The 17,874-nt window shown below is 43.8% G+C and overlaps 1 protein-coding gene across 1 annotated transcript in view; it reads right to left on the bottom strand.

The window, feature by feature from the left end:
* The window catches only part of RAPGEF4 (Rap guanine nucleotide exchange factor 4), a gene marked incomplete at its 5' end in the record, with an annotated part of 310,415 nt that overhangs the window by 70,509 nt on the left and 222,032 nt on the right, over positions 1-17,874 (bottom strand). Inside the window, 2 exon segments of the mRNA XM_082631169.1 lie at positions 11,886-12,069; positions 14,300-14,421. Of these exon segments, the coding sequence (XP_082487295.1) occupies positions 11,886-12,069; positions 14,300-14,421 (306 nt within the window).

Genomic DNA, 17,874 nt, shown 5'->3' with positions numbered 1-17,874 from the left:
AAACCGGATTGTAAAGATTAAACGAGTTAATATACACAAAGCAGTCATACATTGGAAATAGGGCACACATGCAGGATGGCATTATTAAGGGGGACAGTGTTCAATCCATCTCATCAGATGAATGCACGCACAGGTTCTCACAATGCATGCACGAGTCAAGGTCTGCCCAGGGGAGATGGCAGCGGTACCAAGGACCAGTTCTTGTTTTGGGGCCTGAAGGAAATAGGGGCTTATGCTCTGTTATCCTTCCCACTGAAGGTCCATTAGGACAAGGCGCCCATGACACAACTCACTTTAGGTACAGCACACATAAGTGTCATGGTAAGTAGTTAATGACTAATGGAGGGAGGAGACAGGATGAAAATGTTGGATCTCACCTGTTACTCCAAATCCCATTCAAAGATAGAAGAGACAGATTTTTCTGTAGAATTATAAATTTATTCATCCAGTTTTAAGAAGTTACCATTTTAGACCAGCTGAAGTTATTCAGTCGAACCAAGTCAAGATCAGTGGGGGCTTGGACGGAGATGACCGTGAAAGACCAAGCAGCACCTGTTGGGTAGGACCCCCTTTTTTTTTTTTGCGGTATGTGGGCCTCTCACTGCTGTGACCTCTCCCGTTGCGGAGCACAGGCTCCGGACGCGCAAGCTCAGCATCCACGGCTCACGGGCCCAGCCGCTCCGCGGCATGTGGGATCTTCCCGGACCGGGGCACGAACTCGTGTCCCCTGCATCGGCAGGCGGACTCCCAACCACTGCGCCACCAGGGAAGCCCAGGGTAGGACCCTTTTTATGGTCAGAATTTTGTCTGCCATGCTAAAGGTCTGATAGGAAAGATATTTAAAAATCCAAAACAGCACTGAAGATAAGTAATGTCACCACGACAAACCATAACAGCACTATCAGGGGACCTGAGAGTTTCAGGAATTCTTGGGTGATAGGAAGCAGATAGGGATAGAATGGCTGAGGTGTGTCTGGAAGCAGGCACAGCTCCGGACTCACAGAGGAGACCATCACAGGAGGGAGACAGCACTGCTGATAAGACAAGGGCAGGAGAGGGTCCCAGGGCTCATCAAAATACCGCTCCACTCAGGACAGGGGGCCGCTGGGCCCCTCTCCCACTCTACGCACCGAGCAGCAGCCTGCCCCAGGGTTTACTGCCAGGCTACAGCTCGAGACCGGCTCCAGAAGGAGCCTGAGAAGGAAGCAGAGGCCTGCGCCCTCCTGCCAAACACAGACGGAAAGGAGTGCCAGCTCTCCCAGGAGGGACTTCCCAGGAAGGGCTCTCTTCTGGGAGAGCCTCCTACGCTTGGCAACTAGTGGGAAGACGGTAGTGGCTTCACCCTGTCTGTCCCCCTCATGCCTCTGATAAAGCAAGGCCTGTCCGGAAGCATGGCCCCCACTGCCTTCACAGGGATGGGAATGTGGATGGCCAACCTGCAGAGACCCATGTGGAACTTACTCTACCCCTGGACCTCCATTCATCAATAACCAAAACGAAGAAATATAGACTTCCACGGGGCTTGCTGGATGCCCTGGAGACACATGACAGCCATGTGAAACAGAACGGAACAAAGCCTAGAAACAGTTTATTCTGCGAGTCCTAAATAACATCCCGAATAAAAGGGAAAAAAGGAAAAAAACAAAAACGAGCCTGTGGTCTACAGTGGTCAGTGTCATCACAGGGCAGGCCACTGTCCCTGGGTGATCCACCCAGGTAGGAACCAACTTTTTGGTCCTGTTTACAGCACATGTTTTAACAAGGTGAGAGAAGTCAGGACTGCAGGGTGTGAAGAGACTTGCTTTAGAAAATGAGCATATTCACAGTTAACAAAGCAGCAAAAGCGTTTGGGAGAGGGGTTCGGGAGAGGTGTGCCACGAAGTGTTTCCATGGACGAGCTGATAGGGTTGAAAGTTGAGGGAGGTACCAGAGAGGAGGCCAGATGGAGTGAAAGTCGGTGTGGCCGGCCTGCGTCCACCGAATCAAATGGGAGCCCCTCCCCCATCCCAGTGGACTCTGGCCGCAGTGCCAGAACAAGCCCAGCCAAGCCGGAGCCGCCCGCTCAGAGCCGCTGTGCCATCTAGTGTCTCAGAAGAGACTCACCTCTCTGCTCTGGAAACACACGAAAGCTCTCTCCTCTCGAAGTACCCCACCCCCTGGAAGAGCGCCCGACACCACATCTAACATGGAGCCTTCCCTACCACGATCACTGAACAAAAGCGGGCTCGTCGTGGCAAACAGTGGCATTAAGTACCTCTCATGCTTTGGTCTTTGTGGGGCGGACAGAGAAAAAACTGGAGAAGAGATCCTGCAGATCAGCCCCCAGCCTGTTCCAACAGTAATGAAAGGGTCCCAAGGACTGAAGGCAATTGGGCTTTCAAGAGTCAAGGGAACACTGTGCCCCGCGCGCAGGAGGAGGGAATTCCCAACGCACCTTCACAGAGGACCTGCGAGGCTGGGGAAGTGAATTGACTCTCCCGGCTGCTCTGAGTGGCAGCCGGTGAATGTACCTGGTCTTTACTCGTCCTTCTCCAGATGTCACAGGGAGAGGTATTAGGCATCCCTGCTTCTTTACAAATCTGCGTGGTGCCACATTGATGTGGATTTGTTGGATCCTGCTGTGGAAAGGCCTAGTTTCTGCAGGGGATGCATTCCGGCAGCAATGCCTTAGTTACAGACAAGATAATAAATGGGGATGGAGGGAGAGGCATTTTATACATTAAAGGCTGGGAGGACTCAGGTGGTATTGGAAGCTGCTGGTAAATACAGTTTTATCAAGGAATTTATCAAGGTCAGAGACGGAGCAACTCAGTTATTGGAACGTGGATAAAATGAGGGATTCGTCCGGGCACGAAGCAGGCACGCTGGCATGGCCAGTGGTAACCTAGGCAGGTGAAAGACCCAGTTCTTCAAGAACTGTCGCCTAGTAGACGTATTCCCTGGTGCATGGGGAAAATACCCAGAAAAGTCAATGTTATAAATATCTAAGTAAGACCTGATCAAGCGTCAAAATAAAGGAAACGCTTTATTATTTTTTCTTGGGGGCGGAATGCTTTATTTTGGTGGCAACACTTCACCTCAACCCACCTGATTCTCCTGCTTTCAAGTCATCTCTCAAGCGTGCATCATTTCCCAACACTCTTCAGATCTTGAGATCTCACCTCATCCACCTTCCCTTAAAGGAAAGTTTGGTGTGGTTTTCCACCCCCTTGTCTAAAAAACCAGCACAACATGTTTGTTTCTTTCTCTTTTTCACCTCCCAGGACCCTTGCCTCCTAAGAGTTAGCAGTTAAGTGTTTGAGTCATTCCAGGAGCTTGGTGACTTGCCATTTAAGGTGTCCTGCCCAGCTCTGTCTGCTCACTTCCCTGCCACACCACCACCCCTCACCTTACCTTTAACCCAGAAAAGGACATCTTAAGCTTATCAGATACAATTAGGCATTTTCTAGTTCTGATAGCAAAGCCTGTGCACACGGGGGCTCTTTCCTTCTTTGTGAAGTTAGAAATGAATACAGTTTACAACTGCAGTTAAGGGTAAAAGCTTCATGAATATTTGAGAGAAATGAAGTCATCCCCATCAGGACATGGGGTAAGGGTTCTGTGATTCAGGGCCTCTGAGGGCTAAGTGTTTTGGGGACAGTGTGATTTGAGGTTTTTCATGTTTAGAAACCGAATATGCCAGAAATTCTCCCAGCAAAAGTGTTTACTATAAGGGCACGATAGAAGTGTACCATTAAACCTTTTATAAGGTACAACTATAAATATTTTCCTTTAAAACACCTAAGCAGCAAGTTGAGAAAAACAAACAAATTTGGATAGAAGCAGATAGTATAGCAACCTGCCTTTGTGTATAAGACATATATGTCACATAGAAAATGCAAATGTTTTTTGAGCAGATGCTATGTGGATATATTATTTTTCCTTATAAAAATTAATTCTTCATGAATCAGGGACAGATAGATTATCCATATTTCTTTGGACTCCACTGCTTGTTCAGTAAATCCACCAGAGAGGAAGAAGTTTGGGAAATCTATTAGAGAGAAAAGATTATTATCCATGAAAAAAATGAATGAAATTGGATTTGGAGTAAGCAGACTTGGGCTCAGTTCCTGGTTCAGCCACATATACTACTGTGTGATGTTAAAGAAGACACTCACCATCTTCTAAGCTCAATTTCTCCATCTGTAAATTGTGGATAATAACATTAGTCCTACTCAGTTCATAGAGTTATTCTGAGGTTCAAAGAGGTGATATATGTGAGGTCACTATATAAAATGTATAGTGTGACTCATTTTTAGTTGTTAAGTTTTGTTTGTGATCCTGGCTAGTGTGTTGATATAATTTTTTTCTACAGTACATTTGTACTTCATCCAGGTCTATACAGTAATAACTTATGAGATGAGACTACTCTGCAATAATTATTTTAAAATCAGATTTCCATGACATCTTTCCTCAGTAATGCTCAAAGAACAAAGCCAAGAGACCATTTTGAAGCCTTTTTGGCCTGGGATAGGTGGTAGACCACAGAACAGAACACAGGATCCAGAGTCAGAAAGACCTGGACCAAATCCTGAGTCCACCACTTTCAGGATGAACACAGGCAAGTGACTTAACCTAAGCCTCACTTTCCTAATCCATAAAATAGGGATAACATTAATAACTACCTCATGGTTCTGTTGAAAGAATTGAATTAGACAACTGTTGAACACAGTGCCCAGCACACGTGTGTTCAATAAATGTTGGCTGTGATTAAATACTATTGCATTTGTTTTTCCATTCACAATCCCTTTGTGAAACTGGAAGGAGAGTAAGCAGGTATTAAATTTATAGTTTAAGAGATCTGTAATCTGGAGATGTTGGGGGACTTATTGGTAACTTGGTAAGACTAGAATCTGGGGCTCTTGTGCTTAGTATTACTTTCACTTTATTTAGCAGACTCTTAGGTTAAATGCATGTATCTCAAATGCTGTCATTAAATTCTTAAAATATAATTAATTGTAATCTCATAAAACTCAATATCTGGCGTTCTTTCTTTAGTCTCAGCCCCTCCAATCCATTCTCTACACATAGCAGAGAAACCTACCTACTGCGAAGCTGGCCATGCCACATCTCCCTTTAAACCAGTCAACGGTGCCCCAAATGGCTATAAAATAATATCCAAGGAACACAGAAGCAGACCTTCTTCAATCTGACCTCAGCCTAACTCTCCAGCCACATTTACCAGCACTCCTGGTCTGGGCACTCCTTCGGTTCCCTGCTGGAACTTTCTTGACATCTTTCTAGCCACAACCCCACTCCTGCACCCCTGCCAGGCTAGGAATTCTTTCTTTGTTCTGGGAAGAAGAGCACTAGAATATTATTTTCTGCTGCTCTTAAGAAGAAAGGGCTTGAGAATCAACCTAAACATCCAACCATGACAAACTGAATGCATTGAGGAACATTCAGAGGATAGACTACAATGCACCTATTAAAAATCCCACCTTTAAAAAATATTTAAGGTTAGGACTTCCCTGGTGGCGCAGTGGTTGAGAGTCCGCCTGCCGATGCAGGGGACACGGGTTCGTGCCCCGGTCCGGGAAGATCCCACATGCCGCGGTGCGGCTGGGCCCATGAGCCATGGCCGCTGAGCCTGCGCGTCCGGAGCCTGTGCTCCGCAGTGGGAGAGGCCACAACAGTGAGAGGCCCGCGTACTGCCAAAAAAAAAAAAAAAAAAAAAAAAAAAAAAAATATATATATATATATATATATATATATATTTAAGGTTAAAAGAGAATGCCATGACATATCATTAAGTGTAAAAAGTTAGGGATTGAAAAATAACCAGAGGGATAGGCACCAAAACGTTAATAATAATTATCTCTGGAAGATGTGATTGGCAGGTGTTATTTATTCTTCTTTGACTCTTTTCAGTAGTTTCCAAATTTTCTATACAAGGAACAGATTGACTTTAACAGTAAAAAGTCTTAAAAATCTTGAGGCAATCCAGTAATGATCCCTAAACTGTAAATGGCAGCTACACCCATCTTTCTCTCTCCCAAATCTGAATCCTAATGGCAGAAATCCAATGGTTGGGTTCCTGGGCATGTAAACATGAGGAATAAGTGGTAAATTGCTGTCATAGGGGAGAGGCAAATCTAAACTCAAGAAACGAACGGCCCACTTACTGCAATCATTTCTTCTGGTAAATTCCACAAGCTTACACTTAGGGCACAGAAATCTTTCCAGGAAAAACAAAGGCAAAGTTTGTCATGCAGTGAAGAAAAAGAATCACAATAAAATCTTTTTTTTTAATTCCATAAAGATTAGCTCTTTCAGTCATGCCTCTCTTTTCATCTGATTTGCATCTGAGGATGGACTTCATAACTCTGAACATTCTCTTGGCATATCCCAACAGAAATCAAACCCCTAGGCACCACTCATTTTAGGCTTGCTAATCTGGGTTCCCCTGAGGAAACACATTTCCCTATAACTATCAGGATTTCAAATTTCACACCCTCCAAAACAGTTTGGACAGGTAAAGACCCTATTAAAAGCAGGCTCGGGCTTCCCTGGTGGCGCAGTGGTTGAGGGTCCGCCTGCCGATGCAGGGGACACGGGTTCATGCCCCGGTCTGGGAAGATCCCACATGCCGCGGAGCAGCTGGGCCCGTGAGCCATGGCCGCTGAGCCTGTGCGTCCGGAACCTGTGCTCCACAACGGGAGAAGCCACACAGTGAGAGGCCCACATACAGCAAAAAAAAAAAAAAAAAAAAAAAAAAAAAATAGCAGGCTCTGCTAACGAAAACACACAGCCTCTCAAGTGCCCTCTAGAGCAAGTGTGTGGAACAGAGAGAGGGTGGAGGCTGTCTTAATGTCGCCAACTGACTGATAAACAACACTCCTTCCCCCTTCTGGTATTTTCTCATATCACTTGATTATCTTAAATTGTTTCCTTTCAATCTTATGCCCCATAGGATATGTTAGAAAATATTACTCGATCACATGAAATAAGTGAACTCAAGCTTATGAGCTTCTGACCCATTTGGAAGATTCCAGAACCTACCAACAATTCTCTTATGTGTTTATATATATATTTTTTTTTAATTTCATTTTTTCCCCCTTCTGCTCAGGCCCAACTGTCTTAAGCTTCTAGGCTTTTAGGGAATCTCAAAATTGCAGACAGACCTAGAATTAGGTTTGGGAAATGGCATCTTCTTCATTTCCCTCCCGCCTTTAGGCTGGTTTCTGATAGATCATTCTAAACAGTGGAGCACTAGGTCTCACTTTACTTGGAAGAAGAAGTTGGGATGCTTGTATGGCAAGGGCCTTCTTTGTCTCCTTGAAGTCTCTTTTTATCCAGCTGGCCTCAAGTTCGTAACATCCTGCTTACCTGCTCATTCCACATCTCTTTGCCTATGGCCCCTCTCCAAAGTACCTGCTCAAAGGTAGCCAGAATGCATGTTTCTGTTGGTAAGCGTCTCCACTGTATCTATCTGCTGTAGGGTAACCTCTTGTTTTTAGACTTTTAAACAAAGCAAAATCAAAACAATAAGCTCCAAGAGCTCATTTTATAGGTTTGATGGCCCTGTCTGGAAGCTGCAAGAACAGCACCATCAAACTGTCACTGTTCTATAGCACTTGCCCCCAAATGCCATCCAGGTCTGCACCTGTAAAACCGGGATGGGCATTGTGAGTCCCTCTGCCTGCCACCACATAAAAAGCTAATTTCGCATTCAGAATGTATGTTTTTTTTTTTCAATACCAATAGCAACAAGAGTGTGCCAAAAAATTTCCCCTGAAGCTCTATTCTGTTTTTTAAACTACAGAACATTCTTTCATAGTTTGACAGTTAAAATGCCGCAGTTCATGTAATAAACAGAGAATTTTTCTAAGTAGCCTGTCAAAACAAGTGACACGTTTTTTTTTTGCTAGTGAGTCTCAGATTCAGAACAATAGGAAGTACCTTTCAAAGCAACATCTTCATTATACAATCAAATTCTCAAAGTAATCTTCTCATCAAAGAATATTGTGTTATTTCTTTCTCAGTAATTATCAGAGTTCTGCAACCTCTCTGGCGGTGGTGACTATTATAAAATGCAGCTGTGCGGAGTTACTATATTGGGGGGTCTTGCCCCGGTCAATATGGAACCACTGCATCTCATGCCTCCATATTTCTTAATGACTTGGCAGTTTGGGCAGTAAAAAGTCAACATTTACAGAATCTGTGAACATGCCCTCAAGTTCCCAGGAGCAAAGTGCTCGGCTGCTCTCTTCAAGGACAGCTTGAAGTGATACTGTCAATTCTCGATCAACTCAGCTTATTTTCTTTCCACTTAAGTAAAGTAGAAGCTCCAAAGGTTACTATCAGATCAAAAAAATGGTGTCTGTTTGTTTTGTGTGTGTGTGTGTGTGTGTGTGTGTGTAGAGTTTGAAAGTCTGTCTCATAAAATTAGATTCCTTCTTTTCCATTTTTCCATTTCTTAGGGGCTGTCATTCCAATAGAAAGGAAATCTAAGAGTACCAAGTCAAAAGAACTACCAGCCCAATTCCAACATTTGAGGTTTCATAAAACCTGAAAAGATGGGAAAATCCCAAGGGCGCCCAAAATGATGTACCTTGGGATACTGGTGAAACCTGTACTTTAGCAGCCAGTGATAGGTTAAAAAAGTCCAAACTTTGGAATGTAATTTTCTCTGAAGAATCTTTGGGCTGCCAAGGAGCATGCGATTCAATGCTGTATGGAAGAAAAAAGAAGCACAAGTACAGGCTCCTATTTCTAAGGGTAACTCATGAACCCAGCTCTCAGGCTCTTGTGAGGGTGAATCAAACAATTAGCACAAGTATCCCTTGCGTGGTGCTTTGCACACAACCAGCACTCAATATATGTTTGTTGCATCTGAATCTAATTTGGGAGGGCCTATCCCATTGGATTATAAACTCTCCAAAGGCAGGAACCATTTTGCTACTTTTAAAAAACATCTTTGGTAGATGCTCAAAAATATTTGTGAATTGAATGGGATTTCTGTCTCCCTTGAAGCAAGGGAGACCTGAGGGAACATCAGAGCTGGGGCTATATGTTCATTTATTCATTCATTCACTAAGCAAAGGTTTACTGATGGTCAACTGGGTGTAATGCACAGAGCTAGGGATACGGCCTTTTCTAACTTCCACAACAAGTTCAATTTCCCTCTCCATATTACATTCTATCAACATACACTACATTTTCCTTTGTAGCATGTAATGCAGTGGTGATTAAATGATTACTTGCATAACTAGTTGTTTATGGTCTGTCTTCTGTCCCAGACAGAAAGCTTCAGGAAGGAGGTGCAACCCTCTAGTTCAATGCTGCAGCCTTTGCAACTAACATAGTATCTAGGACAAAATAGATGTTCAATAAATATTGGTTAAATGACTAAATGAATGAATGAATGAATGAAGTGAAATGAGCTACGTCTTTGTCTTTAAGAAACTCACAGTTTCCAATAATGTTTCTCAACAGGGGCATTCTTTTCAGGGCAGCTTATTTTGGAGGGTTCTAGGTACTGGTGTGTGTTCAGCATCCCTAGGTCCTACAACTACCCAGCAAATGCCAGCAGTGTGGCAACCAAAACCCCCTCCCACATTTCCTGACGCCCCTAGGGGCTGTCCCCATCTGATTCAGAACCACTGTGTGATGTGGGCTTGAATGAAGATGGCAGCAAGAAGGGATGGAGCCGGCAAATGATGAGGAGGTAAACAGAGGACAGTAAGACACGGGGGTGTGGGGAAGAGAGGGGAAGCAGTCTGACAGGAAGGAGAACACGGTTTAGAGTGGGGGCCTTCATCTGAGTTCCCCAAGCCCTGGGGATTCTCCCGTGGCTCCCCAACCCCTGTGGTCCTTCAGGGCAGAGAAAACATAAATTACTGGGCAGTTTTCTTGACTACGACGCATGATTAGGTCAGTGAAGCTCTGGCTTTTCTGTTTGATATTTTGGATTTTCCAGCAACATTTTTGTTTGAAGAAAGCGTTTTGAGGCTAAAGGAGCTAAAAACCATGGCTCTGGAGTTAAGGATGACGATGCTAACTGGGTGGGGGGAAGGCCTCTGAGACACACGGTGCAGGACACTGAGACCCAAGGGGAAGTTGTGACAAAGGGGTCACGGTGTGACAAAAAATGAGCTATGCCAAAGAGCCTTTTTGCAGCACGGAGTAAGGGCAAGGGGAGAATCCTGGGGAAAGGGAAGGAGGGTGCAGTGAGAGGCTGCTGTGCGGGGCCCACACCGGGAAGCTGGTCTGAGGGACACCTCGCTCTTGGAAAGTGCCCAGGGGACACGCGAGACGGCTAAAGTATAACGCTCTTGTCGAGCCCTGCTGATGAATGGAGGTCGGCCAAGCCAGTGACTCAGAGGCGACACCCACAGCTGGCGCGCACCGGTTGCCGGGTGGAGAGGGATTTCATTTCCAGCAGAAAAACATAAGCCCTGTGTGCAGTGGTTTCAGACCCAGGGGCCAAGTCACCTCTCATTGAAAAGGTCTCCCTGAGGTTGGGACTGAGGCATACCCTTCTTCATATGCCCTGTGGCAATTAGCTGAGTGCCCTGAATAGATGAGGGGCGCAATACATTCTTTCTGGATTGATCTGATAAAACTCATCGGAGTCCTCAACTTAAGCTGATGGTCAGGTGGTTTCCACTGAGCTGGGAGGGAGGGAGCACCTCACTGGCTGATTGGAGGCCTTGAAGAGTTTAATGGAGCAGTGGTGTTCTCTTAAGAATGTGTCCTTAAGCTAAAAACTCTAATTCAAAAAGATACATCCAGCCCTATGTTCACAGCAGCACTATTCACAATAGCCAAGACATGGAAACAACCTAAATGTCCATCAACAGATAAATGGATAAAGAAGATGTGGTGTGTGTATATATATATATATATATATATATATATATATATATATATATATATATATATATATACACACACACACACATATATACACATACAATGGAATATCACTCAGGTATAAAAAAGAATGAAATAATACCATTTGCAGCAACATAGATGGACCTAGAGTATATCATACTAAGTGAAGTAACTCAGACAGAGAAAGACAAATATTATATGGTATTATTTACATGTGGAATCTAAAAAGTAATACAAGTGAATCTATATATAAAACAGAAAGACTCACAGACATAGAAAACAAACTTATGGTTACCAAAGGGGAAAGGGAGGGGGGAGGATAAATTAGGACTATGGGATTAATAGATACAAACTACTAAACATAAAACAGATAAACAACAAGGATTTACTGTATAGCATAGGGAACTATATTCAATATCTTACAATAACCTATAGTGGAAAAATAATCTGAAAAAAATATAAAACTGAATCACTTCGTTGTACACCAGTAACTAACACACTATTGTAAATCAACTATACTTCAATTCAAAGAAAATAAAAAAAGAATGTGTCTTTAAGCTAAGGAACAGAAGTCTCCGCATGGGGTGAAAGAATGCGCTGAATGAAAGAAAGCAGGCCTACAGGCACAGGTATGAGGTCTAAGGGTTCTGACGACCTCTGTCCTATGGCATCAGGAAGAAAGGGGCTTCCACAGTCTGGCACAGAAGCAGAGCCGTTTGTCTGTCATGGACCAAAGGTCATTTAATACGCGGACCCAGTTTTGACATCCTGAGCCAACTGCGAAAAATCTCTATAGTTTTAACTCATGCAAAAGGGAAGTGGAACTATCTGGCTCAAACATAGAATAAAACAACAAGAGGCAAACATATCTGTCACTCCCTCAGCATCTCTCCTTTGGTCCTGGGGGAAGGAAGGCCACGTCTTTTGAAGCCAGCCTTGCGTTCCTCCGCCCAGGTGCGCACCTTTGCGCGGGTGACCTGCAGGGGGAGCCGCGCGGTCTCACTCACGGTTTGCGGAGGATCATCCTCATGTGGGCGTCGGGGCCCATCTGCGATAGCAGCAGCATGGTGTCTTGCAGCTCCTCATCACACTCCTTTTTCTCCTCCTCTGTAGGCAAAGGGGCATCCTCGTGCTCATCATCCAGAAATCGATAAAATAAATATTTGTCCTGGAAATGATGCTCCTGGTCCACTGTGGGAAACATGGAGGCAAGCGTCAGCGGCTGCACCTCTGCCTCACGGTCCCGTTTACCAGAAACGAATGGATGGGGTGTCGGGCAAGAGAGCCAAGTGGCAGCAAAGTGGTGAGACTCCTCACCCTCCTCCCTCGGCCTCACCCAGGGCGGTGCAGCTGTAGGACGCGACCTCCGGGCTGCAGTCATGCACCTCACAGCCCTCTCTGACCCGCCCATCTCCTGAGCTGCCCTGGGACTCTTAGGAGAACCTGCCAACTTTCCTGAGATGAGCGCTCTGACCAGCAAAAATTGCCTTGGTAACATTTTCTAGCATGTGGGTTATATGTCCTAAACAGGAAAATAACCAACTGCCAGATCATGCTCTATAATGTTTGTGTCTTTTTTTCAAAGTACAGACTTAGCAAAAAACAGAAAACAAAACAGAAAAACCGACTTCGTCAGGATCAGAATTGATGTTTTTCTTTCTATGTGTACTGCTTATAAACATGTCTGTCTGCAGTTAAAAAATTAAAATAAAAGTGTCTGAACAAAGCTGACAAGACCAAGCATCTAGGTCATATACCAAACATCTAGGTCATATACCCCTAGGACATTATGGTAATTTCCTTCCAGTTCAAGTTTTAAAGAGGTTTTTTTTTTTTCTTATTCCCTTTAAACAAGAAGATTTAGATCTCAGTAGGACAAAGTCATAAACTTGGCTCAGAATCCCTCATCTATGTGTCTTAAAGCTCTTAAGCCCCTTTTCAGGAGGGAGCATCAACACTATCCAAAGATGAGGAGGAGTGGTAGGATCCTTGCTGCTCAAAATATGATCCCTGGAACTGCAGCATCAGCATTGTCTGGGAGCTTTTGGAAATGCAGACTCTCTGGACCCATCCCAGCCCTGCTGAATCAGAATCTGCATTTTAACAAGAGTTCCAGGCGATCTGTATACACAGTAAAGTCTGTGAAACACTGGCAAGAGCATCATTAGATTCCCAGGTATTTAAAAATTAAAGGAATGATTTTAATAGTTTGTCAGTTTGGAAAAGTGATCTTTAAGCAAATGGCATGAGGAGTTCAATGACTGTTTAACAGTAGGTATATGAAATATTTGCTTATTTATATTCAGAGATTTACCATGTTAAAGAGGAGTCTTGTATTTTCTTCCCATTTGTAATGTATCTTATTTATATATTAATGCAGTAAGTTCTGAAAACCGATTATGGTATTTTTGTGCACTTGTGAGCCAAAGAGAAAAGATTAAAATTAGTGAGACTTGTATTTATATTAGAGTGCCCTTAAAATAATGATTTAAGCATAAGTTTACTGTCTGTAAGAGAACTCTGATACTGTACATAATGTCGTATATATGGGAATCCTGTTACTTACATAGCATCTGCTCTTCTATTACCCTCTCTGTCTGGCTATATGTCTGGTGTTCTCTACGCTTTTCTAGTAACTGTTGCGTGATAACTAGATCCCCTGTAATTTTGTAGTAGCTCATGACCAATCTCTGTGACTTGCTTAGCACAAACCTAAGGCAATGTTTTCGAAGACCTTCTGAAGTCAGATAAACTGACCAGGCTCACAACTGTTTTTGAAGAAAGGAAGTTCACACTGTGCGTTTTAGAGTATGCAAGAAGAATATAAACAAATAAAAAGATTCTCCATGGAGAATTTGAACAACAACAACAACAAAAAGTTCCACAGTTTCACTCCAGTCCTGAATAGCTACTCTGCTCAGTTACAGCCCCTGTGGATATCAGGAGCTATGCCACAGAGCACACTCCTGATATTACGTGTGGGTACAAAAAACTGGCTCTCCCAGAATGCTCAGCTTCTGAATTCAGTACTCTCTTTCATGTTATCAGCCCGGCCACACACTTTGTTGCTCTTCCGTCGGCCCCTGCATCAGGACTGCTATGCAATGCTCAGAGTATAATCATGCTATCGATGAACCATGAATGCAAACTAATAAACATAATTGGAACTGACGCACTCGGGTTTCAATTTCATTTTCCCTTCAGCGGCTCTCCCACGTTAGGGAGGTACAATGGTGGAACACTGCAATCAACGGCATCCACTTGCTGCATTTGTATTGCTGAATGAAGATGCTAGCTCTGCGGGTCCCTAAAGGGATCATAATTCTTTCTGGCCCATGTGGGAGGTCAGCCACAACCTACCTAGGGAAGTGCACTTCCTAGCATTTCTTGAGGGTTTTCCAGGGACCGTGGCTCATCTTACCATGGTTGAGAACACCGTCTTCTACCAGGACTTGCCACATGCCAACAGCTTGAATTCGGGAGTGAACACATGGAGTCTGCTGCAGCATCCAGTCCACCAGCTCAGTCCCCACGCAGCATTGTCTAAGGAGCGGTAGGACACAAAGGAGGGGAAGTCACCCCCTTGCAGATGAAGGACAGGAGATGGCTTCTGAGAGGAGACCCTCCACAGGGCTCCATGCTCTTCTACCCTAAGAGGTCTCATGGCAAACAAAGCACTGCATGATGTGGCCTCAGGTTCTCAACCTTTTGTACAAACCAATAAAACCACTCAACTCATGAGAGAACCTTCTAGACAAGGCTGGCTAAACGAAAGAGCATTACAGGCGGCAGCCCCAGGGGAGACTAAAGGGCGGCTAGACGGGGAGCATGATCTGGCAAGCGAATCCCGGGCCAGAAACTCTTGAGCCGGTCCCAGAAAAATCTCAGTGTAAAATGAAGGCAAAGCATAATTCTGACTTCCTTCACCGGAGCCTTTTGAGGAATGAGCTAAGGTTTGTGAGGCCCTAGGAGGTGCTCCGTGAAAGGCTATGGGTAAATGCAAAATTATATAGCACTTTCTATTTTCCAATAATACTACTAAGCTTCCTCAGAGGGGTGCTGGGAGAAACAAGCAATTAGTGATACAAATCTCTGAAAAAAGTTTGATGCAATGAGCATCAGCACTTCGACAGAGCCTGTCATCTGAAGAGCTCCAACTCCTTTCTGTACAGGCACATGTTCATCCCTATGATGCCTCTCTGTGGTAAGCTGGTCAGGATGCGCAAACTACGTGCATTAGTTAGGAAACATATAACTATACACACATATTAGGAAACCTTCAGTGGGGAGAGAGGAGGTGTTTGTGGCATGACTGTTCAACGGAGGAAATGGGATCTTGAAGTCTGAGGGAGGAATCCCAAGGGACAGGAATAAGCAGGGAGTTTCAGAGCAGCTGACTGCCTGCAGCTGGGTCTGAGTCACTGGTGACCTCCCCTCCTGTGCTGAGGATGCCACCATCTCTGGGGCTCTAAGACTGGTTCCAGCCCAGGGAGCTCCTCTCTAGTTTGAACTGGAGGAGATTCCCAGTGCTGGTCCACTTTAGGAAGAGCTAGGTCTGGGAGAAGTCATGAGATCCAGCACCAGGTCTACCACTTATTAGCTGTGTGACTCTGGCCATATCGTTTCAAATCTCTGGTTCTCAGTTTTTTCATCTGTAAAAGAAAAGAGGAGGAAAAGATGGCTTCAAAGGCCAGGTCCAGTTCTAAGACTCCAGGAACTCTGAAATCTATCAGAACTCCTGGGATGTCCTGATTCGGGTCTGACCCAAAAATACACCACAAGGAGGATGTCCTGAGAAGGCTGTTAGATTTCTAGGACTGCTCTGATTACAGTCCATACCCACACTTTAGAGCTTCAAGGGGCAAAGAGGCGCCTAGTTACTATTCATTGTGAACCAAACGTATGATCTGTCATGTTCCTCATCTAATTTGAGAATTTATTAATGGGAAAAGTCATGTAAAAGTATAAAAAAAATCAATGTCATGTGGCTTTTAATTCAGTGATTACTTTTACTAAAAAGAGCATATGGTGTTGAGATGATCCCAGAGCCTCTCGGCCCTGGGACAGGGTATAAGAGACTTGCAGTCAGAACACAGAACAAAGACACACAGCTGTGCCACTTGTGGCTAGTGGAATCACCGGGTTTCCTCTCTATTAATGATCTTTAGCTATTTTAAAATCGATAGCTGATCTCTAGTGTGGTGATCACCGGGGGTGATGCTGCATCTGGGGAGACTTCAATCCCTTTGCACTGCAGTAATGATAGAAGTGGCGGCAGGTGAAAACAGGAGGGAGGGAGAGGATGGGACTGGAAACAAGATCTGGGACCAGGCACTCAAAATGTCCTGCAGGAAAAAGAAATCATGCCTCTGGCTTCCAGTTGCGTCCATGGGTCATTATCAACAGATCATTAATTTGTGTCATAGGGTGTGGAATAGACGTAACACTTATATTTCAGGGGGTTAAAATCTTAGGACTATGGAGCAAGAAAGAGATTATGGTTTCTGACTTCTAGTTTCCATTATTTGTCACCAAAGACGACATCTTTAATGGAATTTCCCTAATGCAAGTCAACACTTGGGAAAGCATAATCACATCTTAAATTAAGGGAATATAAATTTAAAAAGAAAAAGGTCCTTTAGCTGTATGAGATTTTTGAGATCCACTTAATGAGTTAAAGAGTTTTGAACTCTCTGAGGACGTGGACACATGAGTTTAACCTTTACTTCCCTCAAAATTGTAACAGTGTGTAGGAACTACAGATGCCAAGAAAAGAATGAACTTCCAGAGTTGAAGGAAAAGGCTTCCAAATGTAATCAACCAAAACGGTAGCTGGTAAATATCTACATTAAAAGGGCAAGGGGAGCAATCTGTCTTAAGAGAGGGAACATGCCCTAAGAGGAGCATGCTACTGATTAAAGTGTTTCTCAAATCCCATCTCATTTCCAGAATTCTATCAAGAAGAGGCCAATCTAAATGTAACAAACTGCCAGTGTTGGTCTTATAAACATATTCATGACAAATGCAAGCAGAAGAGTGTTAGTTTGCAGGGAGTGCCGAAAAAGTGATCCAAAGAAAGAATTTGCAATGTGTTTCCATCTCTGTCCTTGGGAAAGAGACTGGATTTGAGGTACATATATACTGGAAGGTTTGCTCTAGGGTAAACCAGGTATAATTTTACAGGTACTATCATGGTTGACGGTCACTAGAAAGATATATATATATATATATATATATATATATATATATATATATGTATATATATATAATGTATCCTCTGTGGTAACTTTAAAATTTGTATTCTAGCTTTTACTGTGTCTTATGAATTTGGTTCATGTGAATCGAATGGGTTTTGACTCATGCTAAGTCTGATGGGTTCTGAGGTCATGTCTAAACAAGGTTAAATGAGAGAGTCCAACTGATTGCTGAAAGAGGGCTGTGAGTCTGAACCGTGGGCGCAGGGAGAGGGAGTGAAGGCTTTTGTGCCATAGACAGGACGTTCTGGTTCCTAAACCACTGCTGAGTTGATAAAATCAAAAGTTAAAGATTAGACATGAATCCTTCATTTACCCACCATGGTTCATTCATTCCAGAAGGTCAACTAAATCATACAGCCCCTGTCTTTATCATTTCTTAACTCCAGTGGCAGCTATAATGAGTCTTTATTCTATATGATTATAGATGTGAAACAGAGTTGCATATCTTACTATATGCATACTAGAATGAAATCCTACATTAGAAAGTAAATTATGTAAAGGGCATTTTATATTTTTTTCACTCCTGTATCCTTAGGGTTTGGAACACAATAATGCCTGGTGCCCAGTAGGTGCTTAATAATTGTGCGGAATGAATGAACGACAGAATGAATGAATGAAACTTGCAAATCAACCAACCTTGGTTTAAATCCTGGCACTGCCATTCACTAGATTTGTGACTTGGTCAAGGAAAAGTATTTAATCTCTTCTGAGCCTCAGTTTTATCATCTGAAAAATGGCC

This window comes from Mesoplodon mirus (assembly GCF_964341445.2).
Source record: "Mesoplodon mirus genome assembly, chromosome: 8".
Taxonomy (NCBI): Eukaryota; Metazoa; Chordata; class Mammalia; order Artiodactyla; family Ziphiidae; genus Mesoplodon; species Mesoplodon mirus.
The sequence above is the reverse complement of the archived record's forward strand: the minus strand, read 5'-3'. Positions and strand labels throughout refer to the sequence as shown.